The following is a 26,992-nucleotide window of genomic DNA, read 5'->3' as shown; positions in this document are numbered from 1 at the left end:
CTTAGTAACCTGTATCCTTCTTGGAAAGCATTGCAACAGAGAATTGCAGATCAGACAGACTAGATAATGAGAGGCCTGATACCAATACCAGCACTGGGGAAGTATGTAATGGAAAAGAACTGAAAACCTCAGAGCTAAATTCAATACAGCAGTCATGGAATACAGAGGAATATCTCCTATAGATGCTGTGAATCCCCAAGCACAGCATCACCATTATACCAGAGTACCTGTCACAAATGCACTTAAGTTTTGACTGAGTTTAGACAGTTGTCTATGCAGCAACACATTTAAGCAGGTGGAAAGATAGTGCCAGTATATGAACAATGTATTGAGACTACATACCGCCTTGGAAAAGATGTCTCACTAATAGTACAGGAAATTTTAGGAAGGCTTTTCTAACAGTACCCCTGGGAGGAGGAACACTCTGGAGCATTACATGCAGAGTCTTGAAGCCTATGTGGAAGGGAAAGCAAACTCACTGTGCCCTGGACACGTTACGCCACAGCTGACGCAAGAATTCTGTGTTCAGTGGGAACTACGGTCGGTTGTGGGAAGTCCTGTTCCTCAATTGAAGAATACTTTTTTAAATTGAGAGAGATGGACGTCCTGCAGTGCCTCATATGTCACAAAGTATTTAATTCTGCTAAGAAGTACTTCATACAGTGTCATTATGCACATCTTCACACAGCCCATTACGAACAGATAGGATGTGAAACAAGCAAAGAGCTTGTAGCCAGCCTTAAAAATAACATACCTGGGGATGTAAGTTTAAAAAAATAGTTCTTAGGTCAGAAGTTATAGAAATAAACAGCATAGTTCATGTACTGTAATGAGTTTATACTATTCAGGTGAATGACAGTGAAGAAAACAGAACTGAGCAGCAATTTGTGCAAGCTACAAAGTTGCTCACATTATTTATAGTGATGAGTGGCAAGCTGTTTTCTGTGCGGCTTTTGTAAAATTGTGCATGGTAGCAATTGAAGAATGTTTGTTTCAAAGGCGGCTGCAGGTAATCGAAGGGGTTTGCCTTTCAAAGCATACAGTGTCTCGTCGAATCCTTGACCTCGAAGCGAATTTAGCCACAACTCACAAAAAAAGTAAATACCTTTGTTGCATTTTCATTAGCACTTGACAAAGTCACTGATGTATGTGACTGTGCTCAACCTTCAATATTTGTGCACGGTGTCAATATGGGGCCGGATGTGGTACCATTCGATTACACTGCAACAGGGCTAGATATTTTTTTTTAGCTGTCGGTGAATCAGTGGACATTATGAATTTGCCTCGGGCTAAGCTCCATTCTGTAGCCACGGACAGTGTGCCACAAATGGTGGGGGGTGTCATCAAGGTTTGGCTTCTCTTTTGAAAAGAAAACGTGTGAATGGATTAGAAAAAAGATATTGGACTTTTTCACCAGAAGGCAGTGTGTGCTGAAACAGTGGAACTAAGTGGTGTAATGAAAGTTGTGGTCAGGTGTGTGAATTTTGCATGTCATCGTGATGTAAATCACCACCATTCAAAAGGATTCTTGAAAGATGGGGAAACATAGTGTGGGGCCATACCTAAACACAGCACAGTTCATTAGCAGCACAGTTCATTAGCAGAGTTGACGAGAAGTGCTTGATGTTTTCTTTGCCATTAGTGAGGAAATAAATCTCTTTTTGGAAATGAAAGGGGAAAAAATTAGTTGCCAAAACGATGTTAAATTGACATCGGACATAAATTTAAATCTGTCATTGCAGGGTAAAGAGTAGCTAATAGTTGACATATACAACTAAATCAGTGTGTTCATAGGAAAGTCAAGTTTGTCTGAGAGGCAGATTGGTAAAGGAATTTAACTTTGTTCAGGTGTCACACTTATTTAAAATTACCTGATGGTACCAGTTTCAGTGATTATCAAGCTGAGATAAGGCAGCTCATCATATCTTTTAAATCAAGATTTTGAGAGCTTGAATTTTTGAAATGGAAATGAAATTGTTCTGCACGCCTTTATCAGTTTCACACAATGATTTACCATCTTCGCTCCAGTTGGTAGTTATTGATCTCCAAAATTCAACATTGCTGAAAAACAAATACTACAGCAAACTGGATTTCTTATGGTGGTATCGTTCATTACAGCAAAAAACATTTCTGAAGCCCCACAAAAATGCCACACAGATCATGTGCATGTTTTGATTTTACATATTCTAGTGAGAGCTTTTCTCTGCAATGAAAAGAATAAAAACCAAGGAACAATCTTTTCTTCAGGATGGGACACTGAAGGCTATCGTCCACATTAACACTGCAAACACTTTGATGCTTGATACTTCCACTCTTGTTGTGGAAAAAAAGTGTAATTTCAGATGCCCAATAAACGTATGCAATGTCTTTTAAAATAGTTGTTTCTTATTTATTTTCTTAACTTCCCATTTCCCCAAGGTAGCATACTGTTATCTCGTAGCCATTAAGAGTAAGACTTTGGCAATCATTGAAGGTGCGGCAGGCAGGTCAAAAGGCTTGCCCTGCAACTACTATGCCACAGGCTGCTGGCCCATTTGTTAACAGCACGTGACAACGCTCTGCAGCTCAGCACAGGGATCTTAAGCTGGAACAGCCTGCTCTGTGTGGAAAAAAGAAGTGAATTATGACCCAATTGACATCTGGATAAAAGTGAGAAGGAAATAGTGAAACAAACGTAAGAAGTGGAACACAACATCATCACTATATAAGTTGCCACTGTGGCAGTAGCATAAACATTAAGCTGGAAAGTGCCAGACCCAAACAGTATTCAAAATGTCTAGCTTAAACTCTTCAACCTGACTTAAGACTATCAGGTTCAGTACCTTTGTTCAGCAGCCAGATATTATCCTCAAGGCCAGGCACGATATACTTTCTGCCAAAACAGAGAGCATGACAAATACTACTAACAACATGCTTAAAATTATTTAAGTGAATAGATAAAAAAATCCACTCACAAAGTGGCTGCAAAACACATACATAAGACTATTGTGATTGGTAAACTTTTGGAGCCAGTGGCTCTTCTCCAGGCAGAAGGGTTGAAGGGGATGGAAGAAGGGTGAAGGAAAAGGACAGGAGAGGTCTAGCAAAAGAGATAGATTTCGGGAAAGTCGCCCAGAACTGCGGGTCAGTGGAGACTTAACCATACTAGATGAGAAGGAAACCACATACTTATGCACATTGTAAAGTGTTCACTTTATGTGTAAGGAATATGCTGGATATACATTTGATGCAAATAAAAATACTAGCAGAAGAACATAAATGCTATGTGAAGGAATCTAAATGTTGCAAAGAACAACCAATCATAGATTCGGTCATTGTAAAGTGTGCAGCAAATAAAAAAAATAAATAAATAAAAAATAAACAAAACAATTTCAGCTTACAATGATTATAAAAAGAATTTGACTCTGTTCCATATTATTACAGATTTGCAGATTTTGTAAAACAAACAGTTCAATCACCACCACACTGGAATTGTGGTTTATTCATCTCATGCAGTACATTTGCAATCCATTTGGTTTGCATACAGGAGACGTGTCAAAAATTTATAATACAGTTACAGTGATTTTTACATCAATAAATAATAGGACTAAAATAAATAACACTATAATGATATTTCTTGGAATATGTAATACATTCTATCCATCTCAAATTTCCAGTTCATCGTACATGAATTCAGCCACTGAGTAATAACCTTTCGGTATCAGTGCCTCATATAGCTTTCTGTTAAGTGGACCTAAATTCGTCTGCGTTAACTTGTTCCCTTTTAATTCATCACAAATTTTCATTCCCATGTATGCGGTACCTGGGCATATAGTCTGAGGTGGTGTGTGGGGGGCATAAAACATTCTCATCTGTTATGAAGCAATACCTTCAGCTTAAAAACAACAAAATAATAATACGTTAATAACAAAGCAAATTAGGTTCATGAGAGGCATATTTCAAGGATGAAAGATTAAGCCAATTTTGGTTATTTTTAGCACTTCAAAAGTTCTCCTCTGTATCCAGTCCAATTGGATATGGGTTTACCATCGAAAATATCAACTGCTTAAGCTGTATGTTAAATCATCTGATGTACATGGATGACACGTATCTGCAGGCCTCAACAGGTCTACACTCAGACGGGATAGGAACTGAAATTGAGAGTAGCAGAGCAAAATCTGAAATGCTGAACTGTGTTCAAATGTTCCTTTACAAATGGAAAATCCTAAGGTTTTGCCAAAGTTTAAATCTTGTAACACTGCAAAGATGACCGATAGATATTAGTGTTTGATGTTGATGGAAAGCTGAAATAACTATTATTGAACAAAGCTCCAGAGGCTAATGGCATACCTATCAGATTCTATACCAAATTTATGGCCACATTAGGTTGTCTCTTAACTATAATATACCATACATTACTGAAGTGTAAAACTGTGCACAGAATTTGGAAGAAAGCATAGGTTACACTCATCTGTGAGTAGAGTATCAGAAGTGATACATTAAAGAAACATCCAATATCGTTGATTTCCTTCTGTTACAGAATTTTGGTATGTATTCTGATCTCGGATGTAATGAGGTATCTTGAACAGAATGACTCCCTTCATCCCAACCAGCATGAATTGGTTACGGAAAAAGCTGCTCATGCTTTTCCCACATAGCATCATGAAAGCCATAGATCAAAGAAATCAGTTAGGTGCTGTATTTCTAGACTTCCGGAAAGCATTTGATTTGATACTGCTCTAACTATAGTTAATGAAAGTATTATACTGGATATCAAAAGAAATTTGTATCTGGATTGAATATTTCTTTGAGAAGACACAGCACATTATTTTGACAGGGAATCATTACAGATATACTGTGTGGTTATAATTAAAGTGCAATTATTCACAGAGGTTCAGTGTGGGATGCAATTATGGTACGTCAGTGAAACTTGATAGTATTCCAGTGCATTAATGCAGGTTACACTGGAAAAAATTGGTTCAAATTTTGGCCAATACGTGCAAGTTTGGCACCGCAAATGCTAGAAAAACTTGTGGAAATATTTCCATATGCAATTTATTAGGAATGGGACATGGGTAGAAAAAGTTAAACAAGTGAAAAGGGCATAACGTTGATTTTATTATTAACCTTTGCTTGCACAGTTTGTTTAATATGAGCTCTGGAGATATCGAGGATATGCTGAATCTGTAAAACTACGTGATCAACAGTTGCTTGCAGCAACTCCAGTGGTATCTAAGCAATGTCCCTGATGATGAGTGTTCTTTTAGGTATTCCCCCAGCTAAAAGTCACATGGATCAGGTGATCTTGCAGGCCATTAATCTGGAAAATCTAGAGAGTATGGAAGCGTGTATTAAGCAGATTGTTCAGTGGGTGAGGGCATGAGGAGTTGTCCCATCCTGCTTGAAAACAGTGGTTTCCACACAGTAGTGCTCTCCCAAAATGGGAATCACATATTGCACAAAAAAGTCTTGACAACATGCAGACATCACGGTACATCTGACTGTGGCCTATGGTTGTATTCTTTTCGAAGAAGAATGAACTGAGAATAAATATGCTTGTGAATCCACACCACACAGTCAAATATAATGAGTGCAGTTGCTTTTTATACACAACACACAATTTAACAGTACTCTAAAGTTGCCAGTGCTGTGTATTATCTGCAACCTGTAGTGTTGTAACATGTACCTCGTCACTCCATAGAATACTGCCGAGCCACATGTCATCAATTTCGATCTCTTCCAGGAATCGAGGAGCAAATCCAGAGTGTTGCTGCAGATCATGAGGTTTCACTTACTGCATTGTCTGGATCATGTGCGGGTGCCAGTGTAAAATGGACCACAAAACTTGCCGTACTGTTGACCATGGGATGGACAATTCTCGTGACACTGCACGAACACAAGCACCAGTATTTCGGGAGCACGTGCTGCATCATCAGTTACAGCAGTAGCGACCTTGTCAATAACTTCCACTGAGATTGGACACCTTAGTCTTCCAGGTGCCACACCAAGCTCACACATGTTTTCAAATTGCATTATCTTCTCCTTTAAACCATTTAATAACATTGGGCCTCTCCTCAGACCTTTCAGTCAGTGGTACTCTCTCACTGCAGCACCGTAATTGGTGCTGTTCACATAAAACGATTTCACTAACAGTGCACGGTCTGTCTTCTTGATAGCCATACTGTTCACTCGTGCTGTGGCATGTCAAATGACAGCTTGGATGTCATACTATCATATAGTGCCAGAGTTGCACCTGCTATTGGAACTAATTTTTCTGCAGTGTAAATAAATTCCGTATAATGCATTAGCACATCTACTAAGTTTTGGTGCCCTACAATAACTACAGCCCACAATGGGCCTCTGTGAGTAAATACACTTTCATTACGACCAACTGGTAGAAGCAACATAGGGTGTCTCAGACAAGTGTGTCAAGATCCTTTCTGTTAAAGTTATATATTAATGACCCATCAGACAATGTTAATAGTATTGCAGCGTGGCGGGTTAAAAGTTGTGTTGTGTGGCGTAATTGTTTGACCACGGTCTTTCGTTGTACTGTGCGCTACAAAAAGTTCCACCTACCTCAGTACGGCGTCTGGTCACCATCCCGATTCTCTGCATACTTAGATACTGATCAGACGATGTTAAAAGCAGCGTTGAAGAAAAACATTGTCAATACTTAGGTTTGCAAAGTCTGCCTAAACTCTGGTAGCAAGCTATCCTGTAATATCTTATAACGATTTTCAGGTGCTTCGTTCTTTTAAAGAAAATGTCCAAATTCCGCAACAAGTTATTCATTTAAGGTTCAAAATTAATGAATTAGCCATCACCCCGTATTTGTTCAAATGACTAATATCAGTGTCTTCAGCTCACAGTTCATACAACCGAGTATACACGTACGACAGCCAGAAATAGAAATGTACTTAAGTCCGACCCGAATTACTGTGATCTACAGTCGATGCTCTGTTACAATATACGAGTTTCACATTTGGTCTTCTTTATTTTCAGTGAATTTCTAATAAAGGAACTGCTCACCAACTAATCCATAGATGAATGTGAAACATGCCACGCGGAATTCTACAAAGGCCGAAAGTTCACACATATTTATCTTTCCAACTAAACACTTCACAAAGCTTAAATTAACACAATCTATCCGTAAATGAAACTGCTTTTGCGTCAATACCATCCAGACGCGAAATACCAGTAACTTCCTCATTTTACTCATAATGTAGATGGACACATCCAACATGACCTGTACGTCCAATAGCTAGCCAATGACTCCTTCCGTGCTGTTCCTTCCAGGGCCTATAACTACTTGATAGAGTGCAGGAAGTGCTTTACTATGATTGGTTGTTCAGAATGACTAGCCAATCGAAACAATCCTTAGAGTTCTATCTCACGCCAAAACTGTCCTACGCCAATCAATATTCACAGACGCATTTACGTCACTTCATCATGCAAATCTTAATAAAATGTTTAACAAAACCAAACGAAAAGAAAACTAATCTTGAAATGACTTTAGAAAATCATTACTCTGTGTATGTCTATTCTGGCTGCCTTCTTACAAAAGCAAGTACCCTTGGACATACGTCACAGCAAGGTAGGGAAATTACAGCTTTCATTGCAACTGCTTGCTTCACACTTTCCCATGACATAGTTACGCAATGTTTAACATCAGATAATATTGAATCTTTACATATGTCCCACATGTACACTCTCACTCACTCTCATTTATTCACACAACAAAACAAATAGTTATTAAATAAATATTAATCCTTTCTGAATTCTTTGACACGAAAATGAGAAATAGTGAATGTTTTTAATTATATTATTGAACTTCAGTAATAGTTCCAAATGATACTAAAAGACAAGACTGCTCTAAATCTGAAAGTATTTTGGCTAGATATCTGAGATTTTAATATCACCTTCCTTTTAATGACAAAGGGCTGTATATTGGCTTTCAACAAAATTGAATAATATTTAATACTGTTTAAGATTCTTAGGGAGCCTGAATATTCTGTCGCTCAAACTAACAAAGGTTGCGCTTCCCATGACTAGCCTAGTTACAGCCAACGGCTCCAAAGCTACGAGCCTGTACTTCAAAGTAGCTTACTGCAATAAAATGCTATTGTGTATTGACTCTCGACGTTACAGTATCCTCATCATTTTTGCAGATGGTGCAGCTATTTATTGTGAAGTTCCATCTGAAAAAAGCTGCATGAATGCGTAGGTAGATCCTCATGAAGTTTCCAAATAGTGTGACAGTCTGCATCTTGCTTTTAGTGGACATAAATATAAAAGTTGTGTACTTCCCAAAACGCCAAACGTAATAAAGTGCTGTTGTTGACATTGATATCTTCAGTCCAAAGACTCATTTTATGTAGCTCTCCAAACTAGTGTATCCTGTGCAAACCACTTTCTCTCTCCATAACTGGTGCAGTGTACGTCCATTTGAACCTGCTAACTGTAACCAAGCCTTGGTCTCCCTCTACAATTTTTACTCCATGCTACCCTGCATTACCAAATTGATGATTCTCTGATACTTCAGGATGTGTCTTTATCAACCAAGCCCTTCTTTTAGTTGAGTTGCGTTATGAATTTTGCTGCTCCTCAATTTGATCCAGTACATCCTCATTCTATGCCTACAATATCAATGAGTCACAGTTGGAATTGACGAACTTGTGAAATATCTGGATGTAACAAATGGTTCAAATGGCTCTGAGCACTATGTGACTTAACATCTGTGGTCATCAGTCCCCTAGAACTTAGAACTACTTAAACCTAACCAACCTAAGGACATCACACACATCCATGCCCGAGGCAGGATTCAAATATGCGACCGTAGCAGTCGCGCGGTTCCGGACTGAGCGCCTAGACCCGCTAGACCACCGCGGCCGGCCTGGATGTAACAACTTGCAGGAATGTGAAATGGAACAATCACATAAACTCAGTCATATGCTCAGAACTTTGGTTTTTATTCAAATATGTAGGACAAATACCAGGAAGGTCTGACAAGGTACATTGAACATAAAGCGGACATCAGTTATCTCACCAAAGCCTACTTTAAGTTTCAAGAACCAGTATGAAGTGAAGAATCTAGGATTGTATAACAGCCCTGTATGTATTGCTCCTATACTTGTAGGGTGAAGAGATTATTAGTGCAAGTACAGTGCATACAGAAACATTTCAGCACTTTCTCCCTGTGCTCGATACATCAATGGTATGGGAAGAAATCGTATTATGTTGTACTATGGGAAGCACCCTCTGCCACTCACTTAAATTTGGTTTGCTGAATATGGATATAGATGTAAAAGGAAAAAGAAAATTGACTTGAAAAAGTTCTAAAGTTCTGATATTACAATTAGAGAGAATGGCTTGCCAGCACTTACTTTCAGGGGGCATATTCCAAGTAGTGCTAACATACACATTTGGAAGGAAGGAAGGAAGGAAGGAAGGAAGGAAGGAAGGAAGGGGGGGGGGGGGCGGGCGGGCAGGGAAGAAGGGAAAGATTGGTGAAGGTGGGAAGGACGAGCAAGTCGCTCAGATTGATGTTGGGAGGAGCCCACCTGTTGATAGGGCACTTGTTTATTCACTCAGCAGTTATGGCCATTAGTTTTTATTAGACTCCAAATAAATTTTTTTTTCCTTCCAGAATGTCAGAAATTGTCAGAGTCTTAGTAAAGTCTCTGAATTAGATGTTGATAATCAAATAAATTTAAAAAATGAAATTTGCGTAATGAAAGAATTTGAGCAGTTATAAATTGGAAGAGGGGGGGTTACTTAAGATACACCAAAAAATGAATGATGTAACAAAATATCCAAATGCCACAATTCTGTAGGTGTACATTGGCTTGCTGATTACAGATGTAACAAGTTATTCCTTGACTGAAAGACAGAAAATATCAGGAAGATATTACTTTGTATTGAATTGCTAATTTTGGGCATGTAAACTGTAAATAAGAGCAATGTCACAATGCATCAGTTTTTTATCTCTCAGCTATGAGGTTACCGTTGATTTAATTTGTAAATAGATTTTTAATAATACTCTTCATATTCTTCACCATTTGATGGTATGTTCTTTTCCAGAACACAAAACAAAATGAATAGAGATTTTTGAACAGCAGCTTTTTTATTTTATGTGTAACAGCATTGAGGGATTTGATGCCAGCTGTGAAAAAGAACATCTTCTTATATTGTAAGCTATACTGCAGACAGTAGTTTAAGTTCAATATAAGTTATGGTAGAAGATGATTTTCTCTTGTTATTTGAAATTTTAAAGGTGGAGGAAACTTATATCTCCTCTAATGCAAAAGTAAATCCAAATAAAAGGGCACAAATATATTATGGTGTTGTTTACATACATTTTTTTTACACCATACTTTTCTTTCCCTTTTGTAACAGCTATCTATTGTTGTTGTCTTTGGTCTACACCCAGTTGAGAGTGTATTTTACTTTGAGCATGCATTCAGTTTCACATTTGGCATTAAAGATAGACGTTAACCTCTATATATAGGAATTGTTGACTATTGGATTGACTTAATATTCTCTCTCTCTCTCTCTCTCTCTCTCTCTCTCTCTCTCTCTCTCACTCACACACACACACACACACACACACACACACACACACACACACACCTCATATCATGTTATTAAATGTGGAACTCTTAAGTTCCATCAGTCAGTCATTATAACTTGGGTGTGAAAATACCATGAGCGAAATTGTATTTGATGTGATAGCTTTCAATTCTGTCGATGGTCTGCATCTTGATATTAGAATTCTGTAGCTGAATGTTATAAATTATTATTAATTTTTCAGTCTAATGTATAATTTAATTTACTTTCAAAGAAAGAATGATTTCAAAATTGCGTGGTTGATCATGTTTCATTATGTTGGTGCAGTCTGAATTTTCAAATGCTAGGTGCGTTTTCAACTGTTACTTATGTACTGGGTGATCAAAAAGTCAGTATAAATTTGAAAACTTAATAAACCACGGAATAATGTAGATAGAGAGGTAAAAATTGACACACATGCTTCGAATGACATGGGGTTTTATTAGAACAAAAAAAAAGGTTCACAAAATGTCCGATAGATGGCGCTGGACAGCAAAATGTCAGTGACTGCGCATGACAATCATGTATAAAAAAGGAGCTGTAATGAGAGAGAGAATCAGATGCGCCAGCAGTCGCAGCATGTTGACGTTACCTGAAAAGGCGCTTTTCGTGAAGCTATATTATCAGAATGGGGAATGTGCTAGTTCAGCATTACAATCCTATCGCCATAGGAAGGGGATTCGAACGAGTAAAGGTCCGTTGACAAATGCAGCTGTGGCGAGAACGATTTCGGAGTTGGAAGCCGCGGGTTGTTTAGGCGATAGACCCTATAGTGGCTGACCGAGCACAAGGCGTAATGCTGCTGAGACAGTTCAGGAAGAAATGGAGATTGTAGCGGGTTCGTATATGCATGGGGAAGTCAGTGCTCATGCAGTCGCACGTCGCACCGGCATTGCATACACTACTGTTTGGTTGGCACTGAGGCGTACCCTCCAATGCTATCCGTACAAAATCCATCGGCATCGTGAACTGTTACCTGGCGATTTAGTGAAGTGGAGGGCATTTGCGGTGTGGGCGTTTCAAAAGATGGCGGAAGATGACGATTGGTTGAGTAACGTGTTGTGGACCGACGAAGCTCATTTCATGCTTTGAGGGTCTGTCAACGCCCACAACTGCAGAATTTGGGCTACCGAAAATCCTATAACTGTTGTGGAAACTCCATTGCATGACGAGAAAGTCATGGTATGAGTTGGATTTGCCACATCTACTGTTATTGGGCCTTTTTTCTTCGAGGAAATGCGTGATTCTGGTTTTGTAACTGCTACTGTGATGGGTGAGAGGTACGCCGATATGTTACAGAATCGCATCATCCCCAGCCTGGCTGATAAACACCTGCTGGAACATACTATGTTTATGCAGGATAGCGCTCCACGCCATATTGCTAGGTGCGTGAAACATCTCTTGCTCGTGTCATTTGGTGGTGATCGTGTGCTCAGCCGCCACTTCCGTCATGCTTGGCCTCCCAGGTCCCCAGACCTCAGTCCGTGCGATTATTGGCTTTGGGGTTACCTGAAGTCGCAAGTGTATCGTGATCGACAGACATCTCTAGGGATGCTGAAAGACAACATCCGACACCAATGCCTCACCATAATTCCAGACATGCTTTACAGTGCTGTTCACAACATTATTCCTCAACTACAGCTATTGTTGAGGAATGATGGTGGACATATTGAGCATTTCCTGTAAAGAACATCATATTTGCTTTGTTATGCTAATTATTGCTATTCTTATCAGATGTCGGACATTTTTTGAACTTTTGTATTTTTTTTGGTTCTAATAAAACCCCATGTCATTCCAAACGTGTGTCAATTTGTAGCTCTCTATCTACATTATTCTGTGATTTATTCAGTTTTCAAATTTATACTGACATTTTGATCACCCGGCATTTTAAAGAAATAATTTTTAATTGTACCAAATATTGGCTTTGTTGTTAGATGGAATTGCTACAAGACTTCTATGAGACAACTTTGGATGCCCTGAAAGATGCCAAGAATGACAGGCTCTGGTTCAAGACAAACACAAAGCTGGGAAAACTCTACTTCGATCGTTCAGACTTCAACAAACTTGCCAAAATACTAAAGCAGCTGCATCAATCTTGTCAGGTAAAAGAGTAGTCTTGTTAAGTCTCATCCTTTCTACCTTTTTATAAAGTGATATTGTTATGAAAGAGTACGATTAAGCAGGTAATATGGTAAATCCAACACAAAAGTATCTCATTAATGCAAATAAACACAAACTTTGGTATGGTAAAGTGACATTTAAGCAGCAGAAGTGTCCATGATGTTGTACACTGTCTTGAAATTAGGGAAAAAGTCTGCTTTGTGGGTGACTGTAGGCAGAAATTGGAGGAGAGGTAGGTGTGTGTGTGTGTGTGTGTGTGTGTGTGTGTGTGTGTGTGTGTGTGTGTGTGTGTCACAAGCAGTTATTTTGTGGCGATGGGACAAATATATTCATGAGCCAGAACATTATCACCACTGCCTACCGCAATATTTAATGCTGCCTTAGAGCATTGCGGCACATGATGCGATACACAAAGTCTATAGGCAGAGCATAGAGGAAGATAGAACAGTTCTAGCGACAAAATGTGCCATTTATGGGGAAATGCAGGGCAGGTTGTTATGACCTGTTGCCTGAGAATGAGCATTTTGGAAAGGGTGAAGGTGGTTGGCTATCCACTTGATACTGTCGTCAGTATCTGTGGAAAGTGCTTGAAGGTAGGTGAGACCATGAGTAGGGGACAAAGTGCTGGATGTCCACACCTCGTCAGAGATGGTGGGTCATATGACTGCCTGCTCTGTAAAGCTGGATAGTAAGCAGTCTGTGGCAGATTTGATGACAGAGCACAGTGCTGGAGCAAGCAGAAGAGTTTTCAAGTACACTGTTCAGCACACATTGTTGAGGCCTATGATCACCAGAAACATGTCACCTGTTCAGATGAATTGTAATCCTCGTTTCACCACGTTGATGCTCGTGTCAAGCTCCAGTGTCATCCAGGCAAATGGCTGCTGAAAATGTGCACTGCGCTGTGAACACAGGACACAGGCCAGTAGAGGCAATATTATGCTGTGAAGGACATTCGCCTCGGCTTGAATGGGACCTGTGATAATAATTGAAGGCATCATGACAGCTGTGGACTAAGTGAACATTGTTGCGAATGACTTGCATCCCTTCTTACTTGATGTCTTCCCCAACTGCAGTGGTATCTTCCAGCAGTGCTGGGCGGGAGGGTTTGCATACTTCGTTGAAGTCGATAGCTGTGCAGGCAGTAGCATAGCTACTGGCAGGGTCACCCAAGTCGGACAGGTCTTGACTGAGGAGTCAGACAAAGTGTGTCCCACAACATAGGGCAGGGAGGCACTAGAGGTGTAGTGAAGCCAGCTTCCCTATAGGAGTAAATGACATAAAAATCCTGGTACTCCATGTTGGGGTCGGGCATGGGGCTAATAATCCCATACTGGGGAAAAAAAAATTATGTAAATTCAACAGAAGCTTCAGAAACTGGAAGGAAAACATGGATCAAGAGCTCGGCAAAGGAAACAGATAAACGATCTGACAGTAGCGTCATGGAGTGTGAGAACAATGCTTCAGCCTGTAAAAATGAAAGAAATAGCCAATGAAATTTAAGTATTATGTTGTAGGGCTACAGGAAATAAGATGGAAAGGAAATGGCCATATAGATAAACCTGAGTACTCATTGGTATATAGTGGACCAGAAAAAAGAATAGGCCAACTTGGAACAGGGTTCATAATAACTAGGGAATTTAGTAAAAGCAGGGTAAAATTTGAACCCATAAATGAAAGCATGTGCAAACTCGGACCAAGAGGGAAATTTAGGAATATAGCAATAGTGAATGCACATGCACCAACAGAGGAAAAAGTGGCTATAATTAAAGAACAGTTCTACGAAGATTTGAGAAAAGTATGCTGAGCAGTACCTAAATATGACCTGAGATTTTAATGCAAAAATAGGGAGGAATGAACATCCAAATGGAGTTTCTGGAAAATATTCACTACATGAAGAAAACAGTGAAAATGGAGACTTACTATGCCAATACGCAGCAAGGAATAATATGATAAAAGTACGTGCTTCCCACACAAAAGGATCCATCTGAGTACTTGTAAGTGTGCAGTGAATGGAGTAGTCAATCAGATTGACCATATTTTAGTGACTGCATGCCACTTCATGTCAGTTATGGATGTATGGAGGTGCAGAGGACCAAACTGTGAGATGGACCACTTTGTGATAAAATCAGTCTCGAGAGAGAAACTGTCATTAACAAATGGCAACAGAACTTGAAAGAAAATGAAACAATATACTGACAAACTGAGGATTCCTGATGAAAAAAAGAATTAGAAAGTAACACTAAGCAGAAAGTTGAGCAGTGAAGAGACTGCAGTAGTAGACGATGAAAGGTGGAGCAGGATTGACAAATCCATTAAAGATACTGCAGAAGAAATAATAGGCATAAGAAGGAACAAAAGAACCCAGGAATGGTTTGAAGAAGATTGCAGGTCAACTACAGAGGAAAAGAACAGGGGAAGAACAAAAGTACTACAGAGAGAAACCAGAAGACATGTGGAACAATATAGAGAATTAAGAAGAAGAGCTAACAGACCATGCAAGAGAAAGAAAAGAGAGTGGACTAAGGAGAAATTTCAAGAACTAGAAGAGTTAAAGGAACAGAGTGAAATAAGGAAGTTCTATCGTGCTGTAGGAAAATAAAGAACAGACTCCAGCCAAAAATAAAGGCATGTTCCAGTAAAGATGGGAAAATAAGGGGGGAAGAACGGATAGTGGGAAGATGGGCAGAGTATTTAAAAAATACATAGCATAGAAGACGAAGCGATAGCTGATGAGGAGGAAACACATGGAGCTGGAACTAGACAATGATGCCAATGAGGCGAGAAGGCCAACACTAAAAGACGTCTCCCAGGCTGTGCTCAAGACAAAAAACAATTGAGCCCCTGGGGAAGGAATTAATAAAAACTGATGGTGAGGCTATAATAAAGGAACTGTACACATTAATATCAGAGATATGGGAAGTAGAAGCCTTAAAAATTGGCCTCACAGTAAATGAAACAAAACAAAACAAAATATATAATAATGTCACAATTGGAGGCCAGGAGAACCCTTAAAGACCTATTCATCAATGGGAAATGCTTCAAAGAGTGTCCTCTTTTTATCTACTTGGGAGCCCTAATAACAAATGATAACATTATTGGACAGAGTATAAAGGTAAGAATACGAACAGGAAACAGAGCTTCGTTTAGAAATGTGCAACTTTTCAGAAATAGCCTTGTTAGAAGAAAAACAAAATTGCTACTATATTACTCCCTAGTCCGCCCAGTTATCGCATATGAACCAAAGGTATGGATGTTAACAGAATATGATAAAAATGTACTAGGAACCTCTGAGTGGAACATACTACACAAAATCTATAGTCCAATAATAGAGGAAGAAGGCTGGAGAATACACTACAATGCTGAATTACAAGTGTTAATACAAGGTAGGGGCATAGTAAAATTTGTGAAATTGCAGTGAATACGATGTCTGGGACACAGGGAGAGAATGGCAGAGAATAGAATTCTGAGGAAAATGATGGATGGTGTGATCCATTAAGCTAGATGAAAAGTGAGACCTACAATTAGATGGACTGACAATGTAATAATGGACCTCACTAGTATGGGAGTCCAGAGGTGTAAAAGAGCAGCAAACAACCAAGAAACAGGGAGGAAGATCGTTGAAGCCAAGGCTCACCAAAAGCTGTAACACTACTGAAGAAGAATAATTCTGACTTCTGGGGCTGTATCAGGCACCAGGTCCCCACTCCCACCACCATCACCACCCCTTAATTTATGGGAATTGCTTGATCTGTGCATACATGACACCTGACGCTACATGCACCTGGAAACCTTCAAGAACTCATTGAATCCATACTGTGCAGAAACGTTGGGTGGATGAACACACTGTTAAGCGGGTAGTCACAAGGCTCATCAGTGGACTGAAGAAGCAAAAAAGTGTTGGATCTGACAAATACACTTCTCGAGTTTGCCTCTGAACAATATTTCATCATGCAACTACTTGACATCATCAGGTGGTGGTAGCTGCTGCTGTCACTGCTGTGAGGCGTGACTGACGAGCTATGGAGCTATATTTGCAGGCCACAAGTTGCTATCACCCTGGGCAATGTGATACTGTCTTACGCTCTTTGGTGCACAGAGCACATGTGGTCACAGATGCTGACAGTCTACCTGGTGAGCTACAACACCTAACAATGATATTCTGACAGAATGGCTATTCCGATAAGGCAGATATGCTGTGCATTCCGTTGTAAGCAAATTCGAAGCAGGAATGTAAATGAAGATGTGGAGGCACCCACTGCAATAGTGTTCTTGCCCTATTTTGGCGGCATGTCATCAAGAGTAGTAAGAATCCTCAAAAGGCGTGACATAAAGTGTGTATTTCAGTCACCATCAGAATTGAGGAATTTATTGTGCTCAGTGAAAGATGACCTTTGCCTTAGGAAATGTGGTGTGTAGAAAATCACATGCCAATGTGGAAAATCTTATATTGGGCATACATGCTGAACTGTGCAAGAACATTGCGCCGAACACCAATGTCATACATGACTGGGCAACCTGATAACTCTGCAGTAGCAGAGCATTGCCTGGACATGGGATATCGTGTGCTGTATGAAGAGACTGAAATTTTATCCCCAGCGTCATCTTTCTGGGACTGTGTTGTTATGGAGGCCATGCATATCCATACGACGGACAATCTTATCAATAGGGTTGCAGGTTTTCAACTAATCACCACCTGGAATCCAGCACTGGCTGCTGTTAAATCAAAACAGGGAAAATAAGACCTGATTCGTCATGTGATGCAACACACAACTGAGATTTAATTCAGCCTATAACCATGGGAGGGTCCAGCAGCACAGTCATCGCCCATAGCGCACACATGGGTGGCCTTTCTGCGGCTCCCAGCACGGGGGTACTAGGAGTGCTGCTTTCCCCCAACTATGAGCGGCTCGTCGCACACACTTATTGCCTTCTCCTGCCATGATAAATTTCACCACCATTGTGTGATTTTCATCAGTCGTGCCTTGCAGCAGTGACAGCAGCAGCTACCACCACCTGATGATGTCAAGCAGCTGAGTCAATGAAATATTGAGTGAGTTTCACAATACAATTCAGTGGCAAACCCGAGAAGTGTATTTGCAACAGATACATCGGGAAAGCATGAAACGTCACATAGAGTATTGCACTTTGTTTATATTACTATCAATTCAGGGTTGCTGATGTTTGTGTGTAAGATACTGCAGTTCTTCGAAAGAAATGATATGCTAAGTCATTCTTTGATTCCATTTGGTGAACTGCAAGAAAGCACACATCTTCCCATGTTCTTGATGGGATAAGTAGTATGTTGATGTTTGCTACTGTTTGACACATCATTATTATAATATTATGACTTACCAAACGGGAAAGTGCTTTCCCGTTTGGTAAGTCACAGCATCTTTCTTAGGAGACGAGGTACTGGCAGAAGTAAAGCTGTGAGTACCGGGCGTGAGTCGTGCTTCGGTAGCTCAGTTGGTAGAGCACTTGCCCGCGAAAGGCAAAGGTCCCGAGTTCGAGTCTCAGTCGGCGCACACAGTTTTAATCTGCCAGGAAGTTTCATACCTTTCTTAATATTTTTTTCCCATGTGGAATGTTTCTTTCTTTATATTTATAATATTATGAAGTAGTCTTGCATTCTGCAGCTGTGCATTGGCATCAGCTATTTGCAACACATGATAATTTTTGCCGGACTGGGACTTGGACCAAAATTTCCCACTTATCACAGTCGGTCACCTCTGATGATATGAGGGAAATCCAGGTTTGAGTCATGGTCTGGCATAAAATTCTGTGTATGCATGTCTAAAGGACATTGTAATGTAAAGGTGCATACACTGTATAATTACAAACATTATAACCATCAATGATTACTATAATACTATCAGATAAGAATGAAATAACAACAGTAGTGCCATTTTGGACTTTACATTGTTTTATTTGTGTCAAATCAGGAGGTGGTTACAACCAACCAAAAGCAATATTGTGTATATTACAATGAAGTGACAAAAAGTCATGGGATATCTCCTAATATTGTGTATGATCTCCTTCTGCCCAGTGTAGTGCAGCAACTCAGCAAGTTGTTGGAAGTTGCCTGGAGAAATATCAAGCCGTGCTGTCCCTGTAGCCATCCGAAACTGCGAAAGTGCTGTTGGTGCTGGATTTTGTGTACAAACTGACTCCTTGATTACATCCCATTTATGTTTGACGGGATTCATGTCTGGTGATCTGGGTGGCTGGATCATTTGTTCGAATTTTCCAGAATGTTCTTCAAACCAATTGTGAACAATTGTGGCTCAGTGATGTGGTGCACTGTCATCCATAAAAATTCCATTGTTGTTCCTTCAATAGCTGCAGATGGTCTCACAGTAGCCAAACATAACAGTTTCTAGTCTGATTGGTTCAGTTGAACCAGTGAACCCAGTCCATTTCATATAAATGCAGCCCACACCATTATGGAGCCACCAACAGCTTGCACACTGCTTGTTGACAGCTTGGGTCCACGGCTTTGTATGCCTGCACTACATTCGAACCCTACCATCAGCTCTTACCAACTGATATCAGGACTGATCTGAGAAGGGTACAGTTTTCCAGTTGTCTTGGGTCCATCCAATGTAGTCACGAACATTGTTGCACCATTAGTGAAGGAACTTGCGTCGGTTGTCTGCTGCCATAGCCCATCAATGACAAATTTTGCTGCGCAATCCTATGGATATGTTCGTTGTACGTTTCATATAGATTTTCTGTAATTATTTTGTGCAGTGTTGCTAGTCTGTTAGTACTGACAACTCTACACAACCACCATTGTTCTCGATCGTTAAGTGAAGGCTTTTGGTCACTACATTCTCCGCGATGAAAGATAATGCCTGCAATTTGGTATGCTCAGCACACTATCGACACTGTGGTCCTCAGAATGTTGAATTCCCTAACAATATCCGAAGTAGAATGTCCCACACGTCTAGTTTCAACTACCATCCCACATTCAGGTTCTGTAATTCCCGTCAAGTTGAAAACCTTTTCACATGAATCGCCTGAGTACGAATGACACCTCCGCCAAGGCACTGCCTTTTTATACCTTGTGTACATAATACTACTGCCATCTGTATATAAGGTGTGTCCAAAAAGGCATGAAATACATTCTTTTTAAATATTTGTTGGCAATATATTTACAAAGCTTTAAAATTCTTCAAATTTGTTACATCTAATATTTTTTCCAGCATTTCACCCACGATGATAAGCCCCCTGGAGGGCCTCGACTGGAACCTCATTTAAGAGCATTGTAACAGCCTTTTGGATGCCCTCAATGATCTCAAAATGATGTCCTTTGAGTGTGGTTTCAATCCTGGGGAACAGGAAGAAGTCTGGCTGAGAGAGATCAGGACTGTAGTGTGGCTGCAGCAGCGTTGGCATATTGTACTCACGGGTGCACAGAGACGTGTGGCTGGGGAACTGTTGTGATGCAGCAGTCAGGTAGTGGCAGTGTCTTTTCGCACTCCGAGGACCCAATTCTTAATCTTTCCAGTACGCTGAAATAGTGCATCACACCAATGCTTTCAAAGAAGACATTCAGCATCATTCTCACCTTAGATTTGCTCATCCTTGCCTTCTTGGGTTTTGGGGACTCTGGGGTGTGCAATCCTGAACTCGGACACTTCGTGTCCAGGTCACCACTAATAATGTTGTCCAAATAATTTGGTTCAATGTCCATACATTCTAACAGTTCACTCGTGATCAACATTCGATTGGCCTTTTATTCGTCTGACGGAATTTTTAGCAGTAGCGTGCTGCAGACCTTTCATTTGTGCAATGCCTCCATAACAGTACAGAGCACAGAATTCTTTGGAACGTTCAGTGTCAGCTAAAAACCAGACACTCAGTCAGCAGTCAGAATTCGAAAATTTACAAATACAATTCACATTGTCTTCATTTTTGCTTGTTTGATGGTCTTCCAGAGTGAGGATCATCATTTACCCATTCCCAGCCATCCTTAAACTTCTTCACCTGCCTCGTAACTTGCACATAACTCATCAGACTCCCTGTAGGCCTGCTTTAACATTGCACGAGTCTCGGAAGGCTTTGTATCAAGCTTTGTGCAAAATTTGATCACCAAACATTGTTCGACTGAACCAACCTCTGCGTGTCGTGACAAGGTTGCGAAACAGAGGTGCACTTATTCAATGATGGTGATGCTACTGGTGCTTGGAGCAGTTTGAGCTTTGATGTGATGTAAAGTTGGAGGTCTGCTCCCCACTCAACCCACTCTACCAGAGTGCACAGTGATCAATAGTGTCATGAGAAAAAGAAATATTTTCTGATTTCTTGGACATGCCTTGTATGTACATATCACTGTATGGGGCTTTTGTCACCTCAGTGTATTATATTTGGATGTACTTTAATAAAAGAATTTGTGAATAGGGTGTGGATGTGGGAGTTAGATTGCAGTGTACATTCCAATCTATCTTTATAAAGGATCATAGAGGTGCATTGATGTAGGTATTGTACCCTCTTCCCCTGAGAGTGAAAATGTCCATTGCAGTTAACAATAAAGATAAAATTATAAACATAATTACAATCTTTTATCTGGAAAAATACTCTGTATCACTTTATGAACACTTTTGCCGCAAATGATAATTTCTATCGTCATCTAAAATATTCATATTTGCTCCTAGAACTTGCAGTATGTTGCTCCAGTCTTTCAGATCTACCCAGAAATCATTTTCCATTGTGTCTTGAAATCAAAGAACTGAAATATGCATATAGAAAGAAGGTTTTTGCATAGAATTAGTCCAAGTGTAGCACATTGGAGGTCCCAGATGTAACAAATGAAAATCTACTGATGCGTACATTGAAAGAAAACATATGCCATTTTTCAGACAGATGAAGGTGAGGATGACTTGAAGAAGGGTACACAGCTCTTGGAAATTTATGCACTGGAAATTCAAATGTACACTGCCCAGAAGAATAACAAAAAACTAAAGACGTTGTATGAACAGTCATTGCACATAAAATCTGCCATTCCCCATCCACTGATCATGGGTGTCATAAGAGGTGGGTACATAATGTATTACTGGATATCACAGTCCAAACTTTTTTAATTTCTGGTTCTTTGCACATAGCTATCTAAACCCACAGTGCATGGTTGCACTGCTCCATTTTTGTAGCTCAGTATTGAAAGAATTGGAACCCATTCACTGCTCTACAAATAGTGTCATCAGTTTTGAAATTGAGATGCAGAATGTGATGCCTGTGATGTTTCTGGATTTTGATTCAATAGTTTTAATGTTTTGTATGTAAATTTAGCATAACAGTTAATTACACTGCAATTTACTGGGTTACTTATATTTTAAACAAATTCTGGAACAGTGTCATGTTTTACATATATGTTTATGTTTACAATATTAAAATATTTGCACTCATTTTAGAATGTGGGGGTAAAATGCATCTGAGAGAAGGAGAGTTTGAGAAAGCACACACAGACTTCTTTGAAGCTTTCAAGAATTATGATGAATCGGGCAGTCCACGTCGTACTACATGTCTAAAGTACTTAGTGCTAGCAAACATGTGAGTATACGGATATGTCTTAATTGATGTATCTAAATTTTCTCCAGTTGCATTTGTGAAAATAGTGAATCATAAATACTACCTACTTTGCCCATGAAACATGGTCTGAATAATGAAGCCATAGATTTTTATTTGCAATAATACTGCATCTGTGTTGCATCTTCTAGCAAATAACCATTCTGATTTTCTTCTTTACAGGTCTAATTTGTATAAATTTTTTTGTATATGGTCTCTGTAGTTGTGAGAATTCATTGTCCTTACTCCTGAAAATTTTAACAATGTTAACAATAAATTTTTCCTGCTGTTGTGTAGGAATTTTGTCTGGTTGACATAGAGAATCAGTAATGTACAGTCCCTGAGCAAATTAATATGGATTCTTATCGCTAAAAGGAAGAAGAAAATTAAAGAAGACAATTTTCTTTCTTCTAATTACCAGTGTGAGCTAGTTGTGTTAGGTATATGGTGGCAAGTATATTTGTCTTAAAGAACTGTTTTCGTCCAAAATCAGATAGCTGGAAAAAGAACCCCCCTTAAACACAGTAGCCATACAAGATGTTCTCCTTTTTCCTCTTTTCGACACTTTCAACTCACCATTTGAGACATCATGTTGTAATACTATATAATTGAGTGAGATCCAACACTGATTAGAGTTGAAAGTATTTGCCACCAAGACAAATTTAATGAAACAGCAGACTTAAATACAATGTCAAAATCGGAGAAATTCCTCTAAGTATAACTTCAGGAGTTTTGGGGTGCTCTCATTCTAAGTTATACAGTTCTGTTTATAGGTACCAGCTAAAGTCTTAACACTAGGTCTGTATAAGTGGTCAAATATTGAAGTTTCATCTATGTGAAGTGATTCTTTTTCTTTGAAATTTTGCAACTCGTACTAAGCTTCACGCTTCAATGGAGATTTCCCTGATGATATTAAGACCTTAACCTTACTCATTGGTATTATTTCTCACTACACTCCTAGAACTGACAGCAGTCATTTTGACAGCTTAACACAGGCTCGTCCAAACTGTGCCCCTGGGGCGCTAGCACCCTTGATCGCCCGCAGCCAGCGCCCCGGGCGAATTCGTATGTTGTAGCAGTAGGCGAACTGTGTCGCTTAGCTGGTCATTTAAATATTTTGAACATTTCACACCAATGGGAAAATCACTATGTCGTTAATTTAGTGCAGACGATTCAAGCATTTCAAAAAAAAAAAAAAAAAACTTATTTTGTGGGAAAAACAATTGCGCGAGAAGAATTGTGGACACTTTCCTGCACTAGACAGCGTTAAAGAAGATGTGGATTTTTCAGATTATGTTGCATTCATTTGCGAATTACAAGAACGGTTTGAAAACAGATTTTTTGAGATAAGTGAGCTTCAATCGGCCTTATATATATTTGTTCGTCCGTTTTCCCTTCGGCATAGGATGTCTCACAAGTGCTTCAACTAGAGCTGATTGACCTGCAGTGCGATATCCGCCTGAAGGACCGCTTTCTCATTTTGTAAAACTTTGGATGATTTTTACAGCTGTCTTCCACGAGAGAAATATCCTCTTTTGCACAAGCACGCGGCCTAAGTTCTCTCAATGTTTGGTTCCACGTATATCTGTGAGCGCTTTTTCTCTCTTTTAAAGCTTGCTAAACTAAGAACCGTTCATTACTTGGTGATAAAAATTTGACCAATTCTTTGAGGTTATCAGTCTCAGGGAATATTGCACCAAATATTGACAAAACCGTTTCCTCGAAAAAGAAAAAAGTGTAAAATGTTAATTATCTTCTTTAACAATGTTGACTGTAAGAATTAAAGAGCTTTATAACTTTAATTCTATTTTTAGTAAGTTTTCAAACTTGGTCGGTTAAAATTATTACGTACAAAACAGCAAACTGAGGATCCGATTTCTAAACTCTGGAAAGGGATACAAAGAGATGTATCCCGAAGTATAACAAAAAATATTTACTTGTAACTGCTAACAGTAAGAATGAGTCACTATATCCCTTACATAAAGTTATTTCTACAATAGAATATTTATGACTCTAGTTCATTTAAGAAACTGATATATTTTTCAGAAGACGCCTATCGTACATATGACAAGTGTGCATGTGGAGTACTAATAGAATGAACCTGTGGGTCAGAAAAAAACTAAGATGTTCTTTGATTCTTGTTTTGGATATTGTTGTCTAAAGCTTTGCGTAGTAATTCTGCCACACGAACTCTAGTTGTTACCTAAACGGTAAATGGTTTGCTTGTTTTACCGCTCATCGGCTTCTTTTACAGAGGTGCGCTTCCTCTGTTACGGTATTTTGTTTGCGTTGGATCTGACTGCGGGACAGTCCACCGCAGAACAACGCGGTGCTGTGCGGTCTCACTCGCTCCGCAGCTCCCTCTCCCTCTCCCTCTCGCTCGCTCTTATGCCGACACTAGTGACGCACAGTCGCGGATGGGGCGCTGAACTACACTGCCTGGTGCCCGAGGGGTGCGGGCGCGACAGTCGGGCACAATTCTTGGATGAGCCTGGCTTAACATGTCATTTACCCCCCTAAGTCTACAGAGACTTCTGCAAATACATAGATTTGCAGAAGAAGATTCTGCAGTTTTTGGCCAAAGCCTTTTTTGGAAAAGAAAGAAGGGAAACACACACACACACACACACACACACACACACAGATAGATAGACAGACAGACAGACAGAGAGAGAGAGAGAGAGAGAGAGAGAGAGGCATGCTTCATGCACTGATGACTGCTGTCTCTGGCTGCTTTAGCTGGTCTGCAACTGTTGCACTGAGTGAATATAGCAATCAAGATAGTGCCGCCATGCGTAAAATATAACTGTGTATGGAGACAGAAACCCACGGGAAACTAGGAAACAGTTTTCTATTCTCATGCCTCTCATTTGCACCAAGGGAACTGCTATTGTTAGATTATTTTGTTCAGAATACTAGATCAGAAAAAGTTTTCATAATTATAAGGTAAAGGAAGAGATTTAAAGACATTATGAAAATTTTTCACTTCGGTATTTTGGAACAAAGTTCAATAAGATTCAAAGCAGACAGCTGTACTTTGATTTCAGTTGTTTGAAATTGTTTCATTGAAAGTTATTCCCTGCTTTACAGCCTTGGATAAAACATCAGAGTTGAGAAATAACTCTTTCTTACTAAGACAAGAAACTGATTTGCACAGTACATAGCTCCTAAGCCAGATAAATTTGGCATCAAAATTTGATTAGCAGCAGATGTAGACATTAAATCTTGTTCAATGAATTTCCATTGCTGGAAATTGATAATTTCGTGTGTCGGTGGTCTGGGACATGTCTTTCAATTGCACCCCACTTCGGTGACTTGGGCGTCTCTAACCTATTCCATTTATCTGACTGGGAAAATGGGACCTGCAGTGTAATGCAGAATCTGAACCATGTGTCATTTCTGGTGAATCTTCATGTCATTGAGAGGTGAAGGCTAGGCTAAAGACACAGGAAAAAAAATCCAAAGTCTGACTACGATTTGATCCCACAGTGTTTCAGTTTTGAGGTGCAAGCTATACCACTAGACCACCAGGCCCAACTTGGAAGTGGACAAACATTGACCAGAGGATCAAACACATTCTGAATACATTTGCAATGAAGCTTATGGCATCATACCTTAGATGTGGATAGAATGTGACACCAGAAAATGTTTTCACATCTTTGCGCATCACTGTTACATCTGATAACAATGGCATAATGCTAGTGAATTGTTTGGGTAGAGAAATACCAACATCTGGTGGTAGTCAGGTCCTCATCCTCCTCCTCCTCCTCCTCCTTTCCAAAGATTGGTTTCATGCAGCTCTCCATGCTGGTTTATATTGTGCAAGTCTCATCTCTGAATAACTGCTATAGCCTACACCCATTTCAACCAGCTTGCTGTTTCCATGCCTTAATTTCCCCTCAACACACACTTTCCTTCATGCATCAATATGCGGTCCTTTTTTGTTTTTTTTAGTTGTGCCATAAATCCCCCCCCCCCCCTCTCTCTCTCTCTCTCTCTCTCTCTCTCTCTCTCTCTCTCTCTCTCTCTCTCTCTCTGTCTGTCTGTCGCTTCTTCAATTCTGTTTGGTACCTCCTCATTAGTTACTTGATCTGCCCATTGTTCTACAGCACCATATTTCAAAAGCTTCTATTCTCTTCTTGTCTGAACCACTTATCCCCCATGTTTCACTTCCATCAGACAGCTACCTTCAGAAAAGACTTGATAACTATTAAATTGATATTAGATGTTAACAAATTTCTTTTTTATGAACACTTTTTGTGCAGTAGTCAGTCTGCATATTATAACCAACACAAGTTATTTTGCTGCTTTAACAGTAAAACTCATCTACTAAATTTAGTGTCTCATTGCCTAATCTTAACTGCCCCATCATTGCCTGATTTAATTCTACTACATACTATTACCATTGTTTTACTTTTGTAGATGTTCAGCTAATTACCTTTCTTCAAGACAGTGGCCATCCAATTAAACTTCTCTTCCAAGTCCTTTGCTTTCTGTAATAGAATTAAAGTGTCATCAGCAAACCTCAAGGTTTTTATTTTTTCTGCCTGAACTTTAATCCCCCATCCAAATATCTCCTTGGTTTCCATTGCTGCCTGCTCCATCTACAAAATGACCACTGCTTCTTTCATGCCTTTCAGCTCCTACGGTTGCAGTCTGGTTTCTGCACAAGCTGCAAAGACAACCTGTCATTCTCTGAATTTCATCCCTGCTAGCC

The 26,992-nt window shown here is 39.7% G+C and overlaps 1 protein-coding gene across 1 annotated transcript in view; it reads left to right on the top strand.

The window, feature by feature from the left end:
• The window catches only part of LOC126483655 (COP9 signalosome complex subunit 2), a 96,772-nt gene that overhangs the window by 22,261 nt on the left and 47,519 nt on the right, over positions 1-26,992 (top strand). The window contains exons 4-6 of the mRNA XM_050106717.1: positions 12,522-12,689; positions 21,573-21,747; positions 22,122-22,260. Of these exons, the coding sequence (XP_049962674.1) occupies positions 12,522-12,689; positions 21,573-21,747; positions 22,122-22,260 (482 nt within the window). The remainder of the gene's footprint in view (positions 1-12,521; positions 12,690-21,572; positions 21,748-22,121; positions 22,261-26,992) is intronic.

The sequence above is a fragment of the Schistocerca serialis genome, chromosome 6 (assembly GCF_023864345.2).
Source record: "Schistocerca serialis cubense isolate TAMUIC-IGC-003099 chromosome 6, iqSchSeri2.2, whole genome shotgun sequence".
Classification (NCBI taxonomy): domain Eukaryota; kingdom Metazoa; phylum Arthropoda; class Insecta; order Orthoptera; family Acrididae; genus Schistocerca; species Schistocerca serialis.
This window is presented reverse-complemented; position numbering and strand designations above follow the sequence as displayed.